Source organism: Condylura cristata, unplaced genomic scaffold (genome assembly GCF_000260355.1).
Source record: "Condylura cristata isolate star-nosed mole 26May11 unplaced genomic scaffold, ConCri1.0 scaffold00022, whole genome shotgun sequence".
In the NCBI taxonomy this organism is placed as follows: domain Eukaryota; kingdom Metazoa; phylum Chordata; class Mammalia; order Eulipotyphla; family Talpidae; genus Condylura; species Condylura cristata.
Window position 1 is genome coordinate 9630607 of NW_004567123.1, and position 20284 is coordinate 9650890.

The 20284-nt window shown below is 32.3% G+C and overlaps 1 protein-coding gene across 4 annotated transcripts in view; it reads left to right on the forward strand.

The window, feature by feature from the left end:
• TASP1 (taspase, threonine aspartase, 1) overlaps positions 1 to 20284 on the forward strand; it is a 199315-nt gene that overhangs the window by 28835 nt on the left and 150196 nt on the right. For all 4 annotated transcript variants that reach the window (XR_001145711.1, XM_004687161.1, XM_012728473.1 and 1 more), the window contains exons 5-6: positions 7757 to 7877; positions 12356 to 12440. Coding sequence is in view for 3 of the 4 variants with exons in the window: in XM_004687161.1 (XP_004687218.1) it covers positions 7757 to 7877; positions 12356 to 12440 (206 nt within the window). In the remaining variant the exon portion in view is untranslated. The remainder of the gene's footprint in view (positions 1 to 7756; positions 7878 to 12355; positions 12441 to 20284) is intronic.

Sequence of the window (20284 nt, forward strand, 5' to 3'; positions counted from 1 at the left end):
CTCATGCTGAAGTGGCTTCAGATTCTCAGTGCTGTGCTTTAACCCGCTGCGCCACCAGGGAGGGCCCCAATATTCTATTTTTATCTAGTTGTGTTTAGCATCTGTTTTGCAAACATTTGGTACCTATTGTGTGCCAATCGTTACTTAGTTATTGGGATACAAAACCTGTAAAGACAAATTACTGTTTTTTGGAGCTCATTCTATGGGGAAAATTAGGCAAAAAGAGTTAATATAGTGTCAGTAAAAATTATAAAGAATAAAATGAAAGAAAATGGATAGAGAAGGTTGGGGAAATGCTCAGTTAAGAGAGGACCCTCTGATAAGATGTTTTTTGAATAGAAATATGAACAAAATCTGGAAGAAAACCATGCAGAGATGTTAAGGGAGAGGGAAGGGTGCACCATTGCCCCTTCTTATCTCACTTCATTTTTTGTAGTAGTTATCACCTTAGTGTTGGGAAAACTGGAGTCTCATGCAAAAATATGAAACTGGAGCACATACCATGTGCAAAAATCATATCAAAATGAATTAAACAATTGAATGTAACATTAAATAGGTAGATGAAAACATATACATTGTTTTTTCTTGACATTGACATTCAGGAGTATTTTTGGGGAGTTGACACCTTTGGTGAGGGAAAACAAGTAAAAATTAACAAATGGGACTACATCAAACCAAAAAGTTTCTGCATGGCAGAAGAAACTCATTAAAATGAAAAGATACCCTACTGAATGGGAGAAGATATTTGTGAATCATACATCTGCTGTGGGGCTGATCTCCAAGATCTACAAGGAGCTCATAAAAATTCAATAAAAAGGGCCCTCCCTGGTGGCACAGCGGGTTAAAGCACAGCACTAAAGCTAAAGCCAGTTCAGCATGAGTTCGATTCCCGCCTGCCCGGGAGGTGACCACATGGCGTGGCAGACCTCTCCTGGCCCACCTGCTGCTCCCCTCAGCAGTGTACTTTGTTGATCTGCCTGTTCTGCTCCCCGCTCTGTCTCTGGTGAATCCTCTCACCCTCCGCATGTCTGGCCTGTACCCCAGTTATGTATGAATAAAATAAATAAATCTTTAAAAAAAAATTCAATAAAAGGACAACAACCCAATCAAAAAATGAACAGAAAAGTAAAATAGACATTTTTAAAAAGCAAATGTATAGATGACACAGGCACATGAAAAAATGTTCAATATTAATTATCAGGGAAATGCAAGTCAAAACCACAATGAGATACCACTTTACACTGTGAGAATGGCCTATTATTAAAAACAAAATCAGATCCTCCCTGGTGGCACATGGGGTTAAGTCACAGCACTATGAAGCAAGCTGTAGCCACTGCAGCATGAGTTAGATTCCCTGAACAGGGAGCTACCCACATGGTGCCTCTCCTGTCCTGCCTGCTGGTCTACTCAACAGTGTATTTCAATTGATCTGCCTGTTCACTCCCCACTCTTGTATGTATAAATAAATCTTAATAAAAAAAATAAATTTTGGCAAAGGGAGTGCAGAAAAAGGAAGCCATTGTCACTTTTGGAGATAATGTAGATTGTACCACCTGTATAGAATACAGTGTAGTGGATCATCAAAATATTAAAAATAGACCTACCATATGATCTAACAATTCCACTCCTTGGTATTTATCCCCAAAATGCAAACAATACTAATTCACTACCTTATGTGTATATGTATATATATGCTGTTCATTGTAGTAGTGTTTAAAATTGCCAAATTATGGAAATATCCTAAGTACCCAATGGCAAGATAAAGAAAATGTGGTGTGTGTGTGTATATATATGCATATATATACATATATATGCATATATATGCACACACACTATACACACATATACATACAGACAGACATATACACACTATATGTAAAAAGAGATGCAGTCTTACCATTTGTGCCAATATTGATGGGGCTGGAGGGGATTATGCTAAGTTAAGTAGGTGGGAAAGAGAAAGATAAACACCGTGTGTTCAGTCATGTGGGATATAAAGAAACAAGGAACAGACAAAACTAAACCAAAATAAACCCTAGAAATATGGCTGCAGATTTGATTCTTGTAGAAGCAGGGAGGGTGAGGGTGGAAAAGAGGTGTGTGTGTGGGGGGGGTACTCAATTGACTAGAAAGCATTATGGGTGCCTTGATAATGAGTGTGGTGTAGTAACATACATTTGCAGAGATGTGAACCTGTTCCCTTAAATCATATTTAATGCTGTAAACTAATGTAAAGTCAATAAAAGTTTGAGGAAACATTGTCAAATGGGATATGTATCTACACACATGCATGTACAGTCTTTATTGATCTTTGCCCTATTAGAATCACTCCTTATTCTAGTAAAGGGGAAAGGGCCCTAATGTAGGCATGAACTTAAACTCCTAAACATAGTCTGTAAGTGAAGTTACTGCAGTAAAATAACTTATTTTTTAAAAAGCAATGTATATTACTTATAAGAGGGAAGTTAGCATATGCAGTGATCAAGTGACTGGTATATTTCTATTTGTCACTTTTATTGAGGTTTAATTTATATACAGTGAAATTAGGCAATTTTAAGTCTGCAATTTGATAAGTTTTGACAAGTCTGTAGAATCACCAATATAGTCATGATTTCCATTGCTCTCCAAATTTTCTTAGATTGCCTAGTTGTTGTTGAGTCCCTTTTCCAAGTAGACCCTGGCAACAAACACTGTCTGCTTTTTATCATAATTTGGCATTTTCTAGAATCCAGCATAAAAAAACTCATATGATAATGTTGTTTCTTCATAGATATAACATACTTTATTTAGCATAATTCTTTTGAGATTCATATTGTAGGTATATAGGAACTGGTCTCTTTTATTGCTGACTAGTATTTTATGTATTTGTATTTTGTAATTTATTTACCAGTTGATGGGCATGTGGGTTGTTTCTCCAGTTTTTGACTGTTCTTATTAAAGCTGATTTTTTTTTTTTTTGCATTTGTCACCTTGTCTAGATCGATACCTCAAGTATTCTTTTTTTTTTTTTAAAGATTTATTTATTTATTCATACAGAACTGGGGTACAGGCCAGAGATGCGGAGGGTGAGAGGATTCACCAGAGACAGAGTGGGGAGCAGAACAGGCAGATCGACGAAGTACACTGCTGAGGGGAGCAGCGGGCGTGTCAGGAGAGGTCTGCCACGCCATGTGGTCACCTCCGGGGCAGGCGGGAATCGAACTCATGCGGAAGCGGCTTTAGATTCTCTGCAGTGCTTTAACCCGCTGCGCCACCAGGGAGGGCCAAGTATTCTTTTTTAATAAAGTTAATGCATACATCAGGACACACCACAAAGATTTGCTACATATTTACAAGGCACCAACCCTTTCTCACCTTTAACATGAATTAAGCAAATCAATGAAAAGCATATCAAGGACCCCCCACCCCCCAAAAAAAACTGTAGTATAAATATATACTTCAGTTTAGTACATCTCATGAAAGTTTGGCCTGGGTAGAGTAAAATAATCCAGATCGTTCTTACAATATAGAAACTGTAAACATTTAATAGCTGCCTTTAGGATTGGTGTATTGTGCAAAAGTTATTATTACTGGGTACAGGAATCAAAATGGCAAAAACAAACTATATAAAACTCTATAAGAAGGTGCTATACTTCTGTGATACAAAAGCAAAAGAGGGATATTCCATTGAGATAAAAATGTCATGCTACTCTTAAGCTGAATAATGCTCCTTTAACGTAGTAAATCTGTAGTGTGTCTGTGATACGTGTGTGTATGTTGATACAAGTTACTATGTGACTGTATGCTTTCAGTTTTCTGGATACATTCTTTAGTATTGAATTGCTAGATCAATGGTAAGTATATGCAATAGCTTTAAAGCAAACTACTGTACCATTTGTTATTTTCATTCTCACTAGCAATGTATGAGTGTTGTAGTTATTCCACATTCTTGCCAGTAATTAATATTGTCAGTCTTTTCAATTTTAGCCATTTTTAGTGGCCATGTACCAGTATCTGTTATGTATATGGTTTTAATTTGCATTTTCCTTATGACTGTTGATGCTATGTATCTTTTTAATTTGTTATTTACAATATTAAACACTGGATTGTTATACTGAGTTATGTGGATTTAAAATCTATTTCGGATATAAGTCATTTATGTATAATTATTCAACTTTTATGATCCCCAGTTATTCTGGAGAGCATCCTTCATCTATTCATTTAGTCCGTTCTCTCCCCTACTCTTTCTCTCTCTTCCTACTTTCCTCTCCCCTATTTAAAAGTAAAATCTTTAGGGACTTTATCTCCATTAAACTTATATTCAATGTAAGATTTTATGTTAGACTTTTCCCCATGTTCTCTGATTGGAGATCATATGTGATAAGATCTTGACATAACAGGTTTCTTTCTCTCTACATACATGTATGTATGTGTGTGTGCCATATATGCATGCATATAAAACTTTATTAATAGTATTAGAAAAAGAAAACTACCTTTTCTTGTATATTTCAAATATATGGCTTGCCCCTGTGCAGACCTTTTATTTTGTTTACTTTGTTGATATAAGTTTTATCTTCTTTATGATGTCTTTTTTGTTGTATACAATTCATATACCATAAAGCTCACCATGTGTATTATAGAAGTCAATATATACTGATTTTTAGTGTATTTTTAAAGTTTAACAGTTATTACCACCATTCACTTTATGTCATCACCTCCAAAATAAATGTACTATTCATTAACTGTTTTCCCATTCCCTGGTTATCCAATATAGGATCTGTTGGAATTGACTTCCTTTATGGAGCTTAATGTTTTTAAGGCCCATCCTTATTGTGTCATGTGTTAGTATTTCATTACTTTTTCTTGCTCTTTGATAATCTGTTGTATTTCATTACTTTTTCTTGCTCTTTGATAATCTGTTATAGAGATATATCATGATTATTTTTCCATTTATCAGTTGTTATACTTTTGAATTATTTCACTTTTTGACTATGATAATGCTGCTATGAATGATAAAATGATCTACACATTTTATATTGATATTTCAGTTTTCTTGGGTTTAAACTCAGAAGTGAAATTGTTGGGTTAAATGGCAATTGTATGCTTAACTTTTTGAGGAGTTTCTAGATATTTTCCAAAGTAATTATACTGTTAAAATTCCTACTGGCATTGTATGAGGGTTTTAACTTCTTCATTTTTGTATATATGTTGTTATTTGTCTTAGAGCTATCCTGTGGGTGTGAAGTAGTATTTCATTGTGACTTTGATTTGCTGTTCCCGATAAGTAATGATGTTGAACATTTTTTTAAATTGCTTATTGGCCATTTTTTATATCTTCTCTGGAGAAATGTTTATCCTTTGCCCATTTAAAAATTGTATTTTTTTAAATTTTAGAGTTGTAGGAATTTTTATATATCCTGCTTTAAAATTTCATATCTTATAATTTGAATTTTCTTCATTCTCTGTTTTTTTCTACCTTATTTTATAGTGTGATTTGAAATACAAATACTTGAAATTTTTGATGAGATTCAATTTCCTTAGTTTCCCTTTTGGTACCCATACTTTTGGTGTTACAGCTAAGAAATCATTATCTAATCTAAAGTTACAAACATGTGTTTCTATGGATTTTATGGGGTTAGCTCTTAGATTTAGGTCCTTGACCCACTTTGAGTAAATTTTGTTTATTGTGTAAAATGGGGTCAAATTTCTTTAACTTGCATGTGAATATGTAGTTGCCCCAGCACCATTTATTGGAAAAACTAGCCTTTCTTTATTGAATTATTTTGGGAACTTTATTGAGTTGACTATAAATACAGGACTTATTTCATCACTTTCAATTCTGTTGTGTTTTCTGCCTGACCTTAGCTATATGTCTGTATCACTCTGTCATGATTATCATGGTTTTGTAGTAAGTAATAAAACTAGAAGTGTAGTCCCCTAATTTTTTTTTTCTAGATTGTGTTGGTTATTCTGGGTTCCTTGGATTTTCATGTGATTTTAGGTTTAGTTTGTCAATTTATGCAAAGAAACAAAGAAACAAACAAAAAACAAAAAAGGGGCAGGTAGCAATTATATTGTAAAATATTAAGATACTTATTTGGAGATTTTCTTCTTAATGTTGGTCAGTATTTATACATATATATTTATTTCTGGGCTTTTGCTTCTGTTCCATTGATTAATGTTGCTTTTGTTTTAAAGGGTAGTTGAAAGCCAGGTAACATGATGCCTCCATCTCCTTTTTTCTCAGGATTGTTTTTGCTGTTCAAGGTCTTTTATGGTATTGTTTTCTTTGGAACTCATTGGGCCTCTGGATCAGGATGTCTGGTTCATTTCCCAGATTGGGATGGTTCTCACCAGTTATTTCCTTAAATAATTTTTCCATTCCTTTCTCTTTTTCTTCTCCTTCTAAGAACCCCCATGCAATGGATATTATATCTGTTTTGGGTATCTTCAAGGTTTTACATTGTTCTCCTTTTAAAAATTCTATTTTTCTTTGCATTTATACTATTGTGCTTGCAGGCTTGCTGGTCTGTTCATTATTTCTATTTGTCTACTGTTGAGGATCTCTATTGTATTTTTTAATTTGGTTATAGAATTTTTAGATCCTCTTATAGTTGTAACAGTCTCATATTTTCTTGATTTTTTTCATTGTGTTCCCATTTTTTTTTTAATCACACATTGTTTTTCTTAAATTGGTAATCATGGTTATAACTTACTTTAGACTCCTCACTAGGCATATTCCCCAGTTCTACTATATTAAAAAGGGCCTTATGTCAGGGTTATTATTTGCCATGCATTTGTGATATATTCTTCTGTTGCTTCATTTTTAACATTATGGGTTGTAATAGTTTTTGTTGTTGTTGTTTTGTTTGATTTTGGCCAAAATATCCAATAGAGTCTCCCATCAGTATCAACTTTTAGACTGGGATCTAGGATAGATGTGGTGCTAGGTGTGGGCTATTGTTGAGACAGGACTATCAGCCAGGAATTACTCTTCGTTTTTTGAGTACTTAATACCTTACTATGTGGCCGTTGTTACTATTAAGTTCTACCTGCTTCAGACTTTGGTTAGTCAGACTAGTAGTATTGTTTCTGATGTTGTGCTAATCATAGATTTACCTTTTAGGGGTTTAGTGGAAATTTGGATGTGAAAGTGTGAAGGAAGTGAACTGATGTCTTCACTTTGTCATTACTGCAGGACTCTATTTCATTCTTTTAAATATAGATGCTTTTTATTTATTTTTCTTGCCTAATTTTCTTGTTCAAAGAGCCCAATATAATGTTGAGTAGAGTGGAAGACTTAACCTCACTGCATTGTTTCTTAAAATTAATTATGATTAACTGGAGTTTTTATGGATATCTTTCACATATCGAGGGAGTTCTCTTCTATTTTTAGTTAGTTGTGTGTTTTTCTCATGAGGTGGTGTTGAATATCATTAAATGCTCTTTCTATGGTCTATGTCTTATTAGCATGATATAGTACATGGTGTTTCACATAATAAGCCGAACTTTCCTTTTTGAAATTCCCCTTGTTGATTAGGTATAATCCTCTTATATTTTGTTGCATTTGATTGGCTACTATTGATTTTTGTGTCAGTATTCACAGACCCATATGCTGTTCTGTGTTTTCTTCTTCATGGTGTCCTTGTCTTATTTAAGATCAAATTAGCTCTGATAACATTCAATGATTGTCAAGTTTACTTTCACATTCTAGGTTTTAAAGAGTTAATATTCTTTATGACTAATGTAATTTTAATTTTTTGTTTTTATCTTTTAGGATTCTCCTTTTACAAATGCAGGAATGGGATCTAATCTAAATCTTTTGGGCGAAATTGAGTGTGATGCTAGCATAATGGATGGAAAATCCTTAAATTTTGGAGCTGTTGGAGCACTAAGTGGTATGTGGGCTTTATAACACACTATCTCCATTACTTCAAAAACTATGAATTTTACTACCCCATGTCTCCTAAAGACTTAATTTAATCTTTTCACCATTTTTGCTTGGAATACTCCTTGAAATACCTGAGTAAAAAACACATCTATTTTCCTTTCACTGAATTTAAAATGAACACATTTATTTTCTTTTCCTGAATTTAAAGAAGCAGTCTATGTTCAAGATTTTGGTTAGAGTTTAATCACCTTCCTCCATACTCTCAAGAGCTAATAGACATTTTAAATTTGAGTAGCATATCTGTTGATTTTACATAAATATATTTAAAATACATGAATAGCACTTTTTTTGTTAAAAATTCAAATCACATAAATAAAATCAACCTTTTATTTTCCAAATATTTTGTTTCCATCTCTCTTTTAGGAGTAAAGGGTTAATCAGTAATGTACAATATATTTTATATTTTTATGTACTAGAAACATCTAGTACATATGTATGTGAAATACCAATAGCCATCCCTGCCAGTGTTTGACATTGTTATTCTTTTAAAACTCAAACATTTTGATTTGTGTGTAGTATTACTATTTTTATGAGTTCTTTTGGTGACTATACTTAGAAATTTTTATATAAATAGTGATCCTTTTATTTATGTTTAATTTTTTTTTTTGTATTTTGATTAAGAAATTTTTGCTTACCCAAAGTTATGAAGGTAGTCTCTATTTTCTTTTAGGAGCTCTGATATTTTATATTCTTTAGATATGACTTTGATATCAAGTGCTGATTAATTTTAGTGTGTGATGGCAAGTCAGATGATTTATATTCTGTTCCATTGGCCTATTTATTGCCATACTGTTTGACTACTCTAACTGTGGAACTAGTATAAGATTTCTAACTTTTTTATTCCATTAAGATCATATTGGCTTTTCTAGTTCTTTGACATTTTATTAGGATTTTTAGAATTAACTTGTCAAAGTCCATATATTAAAATTTTCTGGGACTTTGATTTGCATTGAATGTATAGAACCATTTGTGGAAAATTGACATCTTAATTGAGTTTTCTAGTCCATGAATGTGTAATAAATACATATATATAATATGTATATATTATGTAATATATATGTAATAATACATACACATATTATTCCTTTTTTTCTCAGCAATATTTTATGGTTTTGAGTATAATATTTATTTCTTATTGGGTATATTCTAGATATTTAGTGTTCCGATAGTATTATAAGGCATATGTATGTGCAATATCAATATCCAGATTTTAGTTAGATATTTTATATTATGCAGAAATACAGTTTTTATTTTCACCTTGTAACCTTTTTTTCACCTTGTAACCTTTTTCACCTTTTTTTTTTAACGAGTCTGTTCATGCATTAGATTGACTTTAGTGTTACTTTCTTTAAACATTTTTTTTTCAGGTTTGGGAATCTTATTCATAAAATGAAATGGGGGCCTTTCTGTATTCATTGAAAGAATTTATGTAAAATTGGAAAGATCTTTTTAATTGTTTGAAAAAATTCATTAGTAATTTCATTGGTTTTTCTTTGTAAGAAGTTTAAAAAATGGAGTTCAGTTTTCTTAATAATTATGAGTGCCTAATTTTTCTTTTGCTTATGTTTTTTTCAAGAACCCATTTATATGCATTGTCTAATTTATTTACTTAGAGACTTTCTCATTAACTTCCTTTATTGATATTTAGCTTAATTTCACTGTGGTCAGAGAACATATTTTGTGTGATTCTAGTGTCTTGAACCTTTTTGAGATTTGCTTTATTGCACAGTCTGTGGTATATTTTGATAAAAATTTCACATGAAATTCATGAAAATATGTATTTTACAGGTGTTGGTTTATGTTCTGTTATGTTAGTTAGGCTATTATTTCTTCCAGTTTCATGTACTTTCTGATTTTTTGTGATAGGTAAGGGAGGTATTTTATATTTTAACTAGTTTAAATTTTAATGGCCTTCATGATGAAATTTTATTTGTATTTAATAACATTTCATATTTTTAAAGGCTATTAGTCTTTATCTGTGAATTGATTAAAACTTTTATTTGTCAAACTTTACTTTCTCTTCTTTGGCTTTGTATTTTCCATTTTGTATGGCTACTTTCTCATAAGTAGTCGCTTGTACTATCTTCTAATACATATATAATTTTTCTCATTTACCTCTTGAATAGACTTGTTTTTTTCTGAAAATGGGAATTAAAGTTTTTGTTGTGTAGGATAAAGATTGGGCTGTTAGCTCACTACAGAGCCTCTTCTAGGAGACGCTTGATATATATGCCTGTAGGGCTGAGAAGGTATAGGGATCCTGGGGCATCGGTAAGTTGGACTTGGCATGTCCTTTTCTTTCTGAAGCTGTCGGGTTGTGCTGTTGTGACCTGAATCTGAAGCTGGGGATAACGTGGTGATGAAATGCTGGAGAAAGCTGCATCCTATAGCTACTTAGCACTGAAAAATACAGAGTACGACAAATAGTGAAGGAAAACTTAGTACATTCCAGGATCCTGGCTAGCAGGTCCCACAATGTATCCCCAGGGCTCTCTACAGACAAAATTTACCACTGCCAGCTGACAGAGGAAACATAGTTAAAGGGCCCATATCCATTTTCTCAAATCAGACAAGGAAGGGTGACTGAATATCTTCGAAGCAATAAATTGCTAACTGGTAGTTATACATCAGTTAGACATTCTTACTAGTTTTTTTTTTTATATTTTGTATTAAAATATCCAAATTTATATATGTGCATGTCTGAACTTTAGCTTTACTTTATGCCTTTTATATATTTGCCTAATTGTACCTAACCCATAGTCTTAATTAGAGTAGCTTCTAATAAAAAAGTGATTTGTAGATGAATAGCTTTCAATTTCTTTCTTTTTTTTTTTAAAGATTTATTTATTTGTACATACAGAACTGGGGTACAGGCCAGAGGCTCAGGGGCGGTGAGAGGCTTCACCAGAGACAGAGTGGGGAGCAGAACAGGCAGATCGACGAAGTATACTGCTGAGGGGAGCAGCGGGCGGGTCAGGAGAGGTCTGCCACGCCATGTGGTCACCTCCCGGGCAGGCTGGAATCGAACTCATGCCCAAGTGGCTTTAGCTTCTCAGTGCTGTGCTTTTAACCTGCTGCGCCACCAGGGAGGGCCACTTTCAATTTCTTTTTGATGTTTCGCTTCCTAGTGAATTAAAGTCAGCTTTACATCAAAGAAATGTTTTTGAAGTTTTGATGGAATAATATAGGTTTGAATTTGTGATTAATTTGGCAGTTATTACTGTTTTTTCAATATTGATTCCACACATACAGAATATGTTTTAAGAACTAGAATAGAGATATGAACTTTTCCTTCCTTTGGTATTTCATACTCTGTGTATGTGGCAGAATTTTTTAGTATTTAACTTTAATCAATCTTCTGATTTTAACTTTAGTTTTTTAGTCTCTTTATATTCCGTTGCTGACTGTGTGTGTGTGTGTATTAGTAGTGTCCTAAGAAGTATCCAGCGATTAGTGGTTAGGGCTTGGTCTCTGGCATTAGCTGCCCTTGAAAAAAATCTCAAAATTGTGAGGGCTAAGTTAATTTTGCCCCTTGCAAATATTCCCTCAATAATCAGATAGGATTCATAAATGTACCTATATGATAGAGTTAAGGAACCAAATATTTTGATACATTTAAGCCTTGGTTCTGATTCTGACACATTACTAGGTACTAAGCAGTGTCACTGTCTTCTATTGTCATCATCATTGTCATATCTGTTATTAACATTCACTGTCATCACTGTTATCGTCATTCTGATGTGCTTCTCCCACGTCTCCTTATAGAGCTAGCTTTCCTTCCAGATAAACAATTTCTTACTTGACCAATATTGCCTTCCTCTCTGGAAACAATCTGAACCACACTTTAGGCTACAACCTTATATACCCATGGAGTCTTCTCTCCACCCTTCTCCCTATTGTAGGACTTTATTATTATTCTCTCTCTCTTTTGCAAGTGAGTTTTAAACTTTCTGATCATTAACTTTTCTCCTCAAGATAAATTTGAAACAGTTTACAATCATGTTTATCTTTAGAGAAAACTCATGGTTTTATTTCAGTAAATGCCTGGAGAATTATTATTATTATTTTTGATAGTAGGAGATACCACATTTTAAATTTGTTGTACTGAAAAATACTTCATTTTATTCTATGGTGGCAACTATTATAAAGGAATCCCAATTAAATGTCCTTTTTGAAATTCAGTCTTTGCTGATGTCAAATAATGAGAATGCCAAATATGAGAGTGTTCATTTTATATTTGTTCTTTTTTTTAACATATATTAGCTTTTTAATATCTTTTTAATATCATGATATTTAAGGATTTTTATTAACATGTAAGAGTTTTTTCATGAAATTTAAGGCTGTTTTCTTAAAACAACTGCACAATTCAGTTGAAAGTTTAAGCATATTATTCTAACTTCATTTTCTGCCAATTTTACTTTATAGGCATCAAGAATCCAGTCTCAGTGGCGAACAGACTCTTATGTGAAGGGCAGAAGGGCAAGCTCTCTGCTGGCCGAATTCCTCCCTGGTAACTACTTTTTTCTGTTGAGTCTTTTACTGATTTTTTTGTTAGATGCTATGTTTGAAGACTATTTTTACACACAGGTCTTGGTTATATACCAGTAGTAGCATGCCTTCTAGAGAAGATACACTTTGTTCCGTGCTTTTGGACCATTTCAACATTTGATATACCCCTGGATGCAATAGAAAATTATGAATTAAAGCAGAAAAGAGGCAAGAGTTCAATTTTATTTTTGTAGTTGAGATGTTTCTGTTGTTACTAATGCTATAATAAATACACAGGTTAATGTCTTCATTTTAAAAAGCTTGAACTTTTCCATTATTTATAAAAAAAAAATACAACATTGTAAAGAACTCATGAACCTGTCATCCAGCTGTAGTAGTTAATACTTTGCCCTTCATATGCCTTGTACATCTTGGTTTATTTACTATAGTAATTTAGGACAAATTTCTGACTTCATATTTTACCCTTATGTAATTTTATAGATACCTCCATGATTGCAAAACATAGCTTCCATCCTGTTCGCATGTCAAATAATATCAACAAATATGCTTTACTACCATCTCATACTTAGTATGTGCTCAACCTACCTGCTTGAACACATAAGTGTTGAAAGTTGAGATGATGGTATTATTGGAATCAAACTATTTGACTATTATAGTTTGAAATTATAAAATATAAAGTATCTGTTAATTTCCATTTGAAAAATCTTGAAAATTTTTTTTATAATTTTGCATTCCATCCCAGTTTCTTTCAGGTGTACAAAGTGTTCCAAAAGCACAGAATAAAGTGTGTCTTTCCTAGAAGGCATACTATTACTCATGTAGAACCAAGACCCATGTGTAAAAAATAGATCGTAAAAAACAGAAACCTTTTACCCAAAGGTATTCAAGATTTCCTTCTAATTATATGCTTCTCATTACTTAATAGTTATGAGAAGGATCAATTTAAATACAAAATATCAGAGATTTTAGTTTTTACGTTATATGTTTACAATAAAGAGTAAAGAACAGAAAACCTGATTTCTGGAGATAGTTTCTAATATGTATTTGGTTGATACAAGTAAGTTTGTTTCATAACTCTGAAAAGTTGGAGAAGTGATTAAAAATCCTTATGTATTCTTTTCTCAAAATTTCTGTTAAACTCATTCTACTTTGTCTAAGTGGGATGAAGTCCATAACCCCAAATTTGTTTGCTTAGTAGATTCAGAGTCCTCCAATCTGTACCTTTTTAGCAGAAAAATAGGTTGCAAAGAGGTTACCTCTGGACTTTATATTCCTTTCAAGGATTTTAATGTATCTGTTTAATGTACCTATATTTACTATTATAAACAGTGCATAATTAACCTTAGATAAAGAGAATTATGATGCATTTTTTTATTACAAAGTTTATTTTTACATCATTTTGCACATTTTTTTTTTAACATCTCGATTGTAATCCCCGCGGGTTTCCCATCACCAAATCACCCCTGTGCCACCATCATAGTCTCGTGCATTTCCCTCCCCCCCCCCCATTTTTGATCCCATTCCCCAGTCCACCCCCACAGAATGTCTCTGGTATATGGTTGTTCATTATTTTTGTTATTTTCTTGCCTAGTCCATTATACTCCTGCTATGAGTGAAACCATCCGGTATTTTTCTTTCTCTTTCTGGCTTATCTCACTAAACATGATCTTTTCCAGCTCCATCCAAGTTGCTGCAAAAGACATGTGTTTCTCTTTTTTGGTCGCTGAGTAATATTCCATTGTATATATGTACCACATCTTTCTAATCCAGTCATCTACTTTTGGGCATTTGGGCTGCTTCCATGTTTTTCCAATTGTAAATAAAGTGTGATGCATTATTTTTATTGTTGGAAAGAAAAGCAACATAAATCCTGGAGAAATATTCTAAAGTTCATCTCTAACACCCTCATAATTCTAATCTCCCCTAACTCCTCATGTGTATTCTCAAATTTTTCTGGAGGGAGAAGAGTGTAATAATAGTCAAGCCAATTTTGAAACAGATCGAAGAGCTGAACTTATCTAATAGCTATCACTTAGTAATACTATAGTGACTAAGACAGTATAATGTCTTATATATATATATATATATATATATAAAAGATGTATATACGTAAGGACAGATACAAGTATCAGGACAGATCTGAAAATCCAGAAACAGATAGTATATAAGGGAATTTAGTCTATTATAATATTATTTCAAAGCATTGTGGAAGGAATTGAAGTGTATTAAATAAATTGTGTTGGACAATTAACATAGTGGGAAAACATTAAATTCTTATGTCACTGCATTATAAAAATTAAGTTCAAAAATAAAAGTAAAATAGAAAATAAAAATATTAAGTTTTTTTTAATTAGTCATCTGAAAATAATAACTGATTTAAGTTGCTGAGAGGTTAATTATTAAAGGTCAGGCACTATATGCAGCTCTTTTCAATTATATTATTTATCCCTTACATAGCTGAATAAGATAGGTGTTGTTTATCCCCATTTTACAAATTAAATATACTTAGGAAAAAATATGAGAGAACAGAGACCATTTAGCATAAAAATAGGCTAAATATTGAAACTTACAAGTGAAGATGTATAGATATTACACAACTGAAGATACTGTGTTTAGAATTAATAGACAGTATGTCCTTTAGAACCGAGAAAAATGTGTTTGCAGTATAGGTAGCAAAGAAAAGGTGAGGAGCTTAAGTATTTAAGAATAAAGTACCAATAAGAGACAATGCAAATTTTAAAAATTGGTATAGGATACAAATAGAGAATCTATGGAAAAGAAAATATTGATCTCATGTAAATGAGAAGGTGTCCACTTAATAAGGAATTTTGAATTAAAATATTTTTACCTTTTTTAAAGGTAAAGTTAAGCAGCAAAATTAACAAAGACCAATGCTATCTAGTTTTATTGAAAAAGAAATTCTTTGTTCTACAAATGGTGAGAACATAAATTGATATAAGCAGTTGAAAGACAGTTTGATATTATTTATTAATGTAAAACATTGGATATGTATATACTGTATGTCTTAGTCTGTCTTAAGACTGGACATCTAAAATGTATATAGGAAAGCTTATAACAACATAAGATTGCAACATTGCCTATGCTATATAAAACCATACAACCTATATATTCGTCAGTGATTAAATCTATTGTTCACTAGTAATATTTTTGAATATTCTGTATCACTTTAAAAAAGAGAGAAGTGTTCTCCCTGGTGGTTCAATGAGTTAAAGTATGGCATTCTGAAGCTCTCTGAAGCCACTGCAGCACTATTTCAGTCCTCCGCCAGGGAGCTGACACACATGGCATGGCAGACCGCTCATAACTTCTCATTGTTCACTAGTAATATTTTTGAGTATTCTTTATCACTTTAAAAAAGAGAGAGAAGTGTTCTCCTATGTGAGTCACCTCCCTGGCCAGGAATTGAAATCATGCTGAAGTGGCTCTAGCTTCTTAGTGCTATGCTTTAACCTGCTGCACCACCAGGGAAGGCCCGAAATTTTTTTTTAAACTAAGAGGTTTGAAATTGCCTACACTGAACTCTTTCTAATGACATCGTTGTGCTTTCCACTGTGCCAAACTCTTAGTTTGACACCATCTCTGCTCTGGCCCTAATTAACAATTGTCTTGATTTTGAGCTTTCCTCATTCCCATTTACTCCTTTATAGTATTAGAACATGCACAACACTAATATTCTAGGGCCACATATGTCTAAAAGGTCTGGAGAGCAGATTACCAAACTCACTGTGATTATCTCTGGGAATGAGAAAGGTAGGAACAAGATGAGGCAGTAGTCAAAATGAATATGTGATACTTTAAAATTTTGATATATTCTGATCTCACATACATAGTCTTTGTTTTCAATATTATTAGTCTTTGTTTTCAATATTATTTTGACCATTTTAGTCATTTTGTGTTTTTATATGATTTTCTGAATTACTGTAAATAGCCTGTTGCAACATATACATGTGTTGAAGTCTAAACAGTGTTAATATTTTCAGTATACCATCATTTAATTTTTATCAAATTTACATGTGTTTCATTCTTTTTGGTACTGTGACAAATTATATATTTAAAAATCTTAGCTTCTAATATTTATTGCCAATATATTTGATTTTATTATATTCTATTTGGTCATTTGCTCAATTTATTTGCTCTAATACTATTTCACAGATTCTGTAAAAATTTCTGAATAGCCAGTTATGTTTTCTGGGAATACAGGTAGTTTACTGCTTCCTTCTAATCTGGATTTCTTTAGATTCTTTTCCCTTATACTGACTAGAACCACTAGTGTAATATAGAAGTGTGAGAATGTGCATCCTTCCCTTGCTTGTAACTTTAGATGGGAAGCATTTAGTCTTTTACCATTGTTATGATTGTTGTTATAGGTTAATGATAGATACTTTTTATTATATTGAGAAAGTTCTTTTTCTTCTTGTGTGCTGAGAATTTTTAATAGGAATGGATCTTTTACTTTTTCAAATGCTTTCTTGCCATTTATGGAGACATTACTATATTGTTTATATTTATTAGTAATAATTGACTAAATCCTTTGGTGAGTTAATATAGTAATTAACTGTATTTTGTTAAAGTAATAATTGCATTCCTGAGATAAAGTGTACTTAGTCATAATTTATTATCCTTTGCTGAATTCATTTTGCTAATATTTTGCAAAGAATAGTTATATATTTTTTAATGAAATCTCCTAATGCAGTTTTCTAAGTAAATGGGTGCATCTATATTTATGAGAGATGTTAATCTACAGTTTTCTTGAAATTTCTGGTTTACGTTCATTTTGCTTCTTGGATATGTGGGAATCTATACATTTCATGAAGTTTGAAAATTTTAGACTATTATTTCTTCAGATATTTTTCTGTGCCTCTTCTTTCAGAACTACAATTACACATATACTTGACTTCTTATAATATTATTACATAAAATCTACCTTTCTATTTGTTTTTGTTGGTTTTATTTTGATAATTTTCATTATATCTCAAGTTCATTATTTTTTTGCAATGTCTAAATATGTTCTTTTTTTATATCTGACATATTTTATCTGCAGAAGTTTGATTTGCATGTAAAAGTATCTTCATGTACTACTTAAGATGCTTAATCTTTTCTGTGGCTTTTTAAACAATGAATGAGTTATAATAACTTAATATCTGTATTTGCTATTTTTGTCATTTCTACATTGTTTTCACTTGAAAACATTTCTCACAATAGGTTGGAATTTTCTACTTCTTGGGATTATAGGTAATCTTTTATTGGAATCCAGATATTGTGAATTTTATCTTAGGAGATGCTGGATATTTTTGTATTCTAACAAATAGTCTTGAGTGTCATTCTAGGATGTGATAATTTTTGTTATTTAGAGTAAATTTTAGTCTTCTAAGACTTGCTTTGTACTTTGCTACAAGCCAGTTGAGAAGTATTTTAGTCCTGAGATAATTTTGCTTTGCTCTTGGCACAATCCTTTTGAGGACAATAATAGATGCACCCAGAGTGAGTGTTTTCACTTTGACTGGCAGGAACAGGAACTGCCTTAGGCTCTGTGTGAACTGGGTGTTGTTTCCTCTAAAACTTTTGTGCCTTCCCCCCAGTCTTTAGGTGATTTCCTTTTACACCTATAGAGATTCTACTTAGCTTAAAACTAAAGGGTTACTTTACTTTGCATGTTTCTGGAATCCTGTCTTGTATTATTCTTTCCTCTTTGGTACTCTCCTCTGTGTATTCTGCCCACTTTGGCTTTTCTAGATACGCCTCACTATCTTTTCAACATAGTGAGACTGTTGAGTTAAATCCTGCCTATGCCTGGAAACTCTCTAGGCAGTAAGCTGGACTAGTCACAGGGCTTACTTGCTTTCCTTCCTATTAAGGGTCACTGCGATAAGCGGTACCTGCTGTCCAATGTATACAAACTGTTGTTTCCTATATTTTGTCTTCCCCTCCCCCATTAGTTTTGGCAAAAGAGTAAATTTGTTCTATTATTCTGTCTTGTCCAGAGGCAGAAGTCTTTCAAGTGCCTGGAAGTTTACTATGTACCAGTGGTATACAGTAGTTTAAAAAGAAAAACATAATTCCTTGGCTGTTCTCAGTCAATACAATTGTTTTGTCATGTTTTTACTTTGAGCTTCTTTATAATACATTTCTGCTAAGACTTGTTATCTAATTTGTTTAATGATGATTGCTCACATTTAGCATATTTGTAAATTTTGACCAGCGCTATTTTATGAGTTTGGCATGAATTACCTGATTAAAAAGTATACAATGAATTATGAGGGTAATGGACATTTTTTGGGTAAAGAAACTGAGTCTCATACTTGCCCACTGTTATGCTATTAGAAAATAATTTTGAGTATGTTGGTAACACATTAGAAATGGCAGATTAGAAGACTAGTGGTAGTATTTTTTTTTTCATTATAATGAGACATTAATTTTTTATTTAGTTATTCAGTCACTTCATTCCTTAGAAAATATGTATCCCTTACTTCCTGTATATCAGACATAGAGGTAGAAAATTTATTAAAAGACATAGAGGTAGAAAATTTATTAAAATTTATTAAATTTATTGAAGACTGAGGAAGCATATTTGGTCTCATCTCTTGAAGTGGCAGACTGCTCTATGGGCACAGTAAAGCATTATGTATAATGATTGTATTCTAAGAAATCTTTAAATGAAAGTTCATTTATCAGTATGCCTCACTAAGGGTGTTTTGATTCAGCTGTAATTAAGTAGATTCGAATTTTATAAATTCTTATTTCACTTTTAGAAAAAACTTAAGCAGGACCCTATGCAGCAATGTGCTTCTATTAGCTGAAAAAAATCCTGTATTTTAATTTTTAGGTTATAGTCACCATGATATGCTGTACTTTTTAAGTACTGGTGTTCAGACTAGTAAAGTATTTGATATCTTCATAAACTTGTGGGACAACAATCATAAAATGTGTCACATTTTCCCAAGTTTATTTGTAAAAGTGTAACTGAAACTTTTTTCTCTCATTATGATAGGGTACAACTTTCATCAACTTTACCAGTTAGGACGAGGGTTAGCAAAATATGGCCTGTCAGCCATATGTGGTCTGTTGCAGGCTTTGGTAAATAAAGTTTTATTGGAACATAGCCATACTCATTTGATATCTTACTGTCTTGGCTCCTTGTGCACTGTGAAGGCCACATTGAATTGTTGCAGTAGACATTCTGGCCGCAAAGCCTAAACTATTTACTCTCTGGTCTTTTACACACAAAAAAATTTGCTGATTCCTAATATGGAATTTATAATTTCTGGAAAAAAATTTTTTTTTTTCATTTTGATGACATAGGAAAAACTAGACAAGCTTTTTTTTTTCATGTTTAATATGACTGATGTGCCTTATACCCTTTGAATTTTTGATAGACTAATTTAATTTTTGGCATCTTATTTACTTACTACTTAATATATTTTATTTATTCATTATATTTATGCTACATTTGTTGTAAGAATATGAAAAGAAATTTTAAAACTTGTTAACTAATATGGTATAACCTTATTTCCATTTAAACGGTTCAAAAAAGTTAACAAGAAATAGCAAAGTTTTTAAATGCTATCAGGGAAATATGAACATTGACTGAATATATTTGGAGTCTAAGTTTTTTGTTATTGGAATGATTAGAAGAACAGAAACAAAAATAGGGAGCAGAAAACTAGTTAGTAGGTCCAAGATGAAGAAATCCATTGCTAGTTGGCTGAGATATTGAGGAAGTTGGATATGGAAAGAAATGAAGTGATTGAATACATGAAGTAAGTACTTACGAATACTGTATTAAGGAATAGCAGGGCTAATTATATTGCAAGCTATTGAAATATT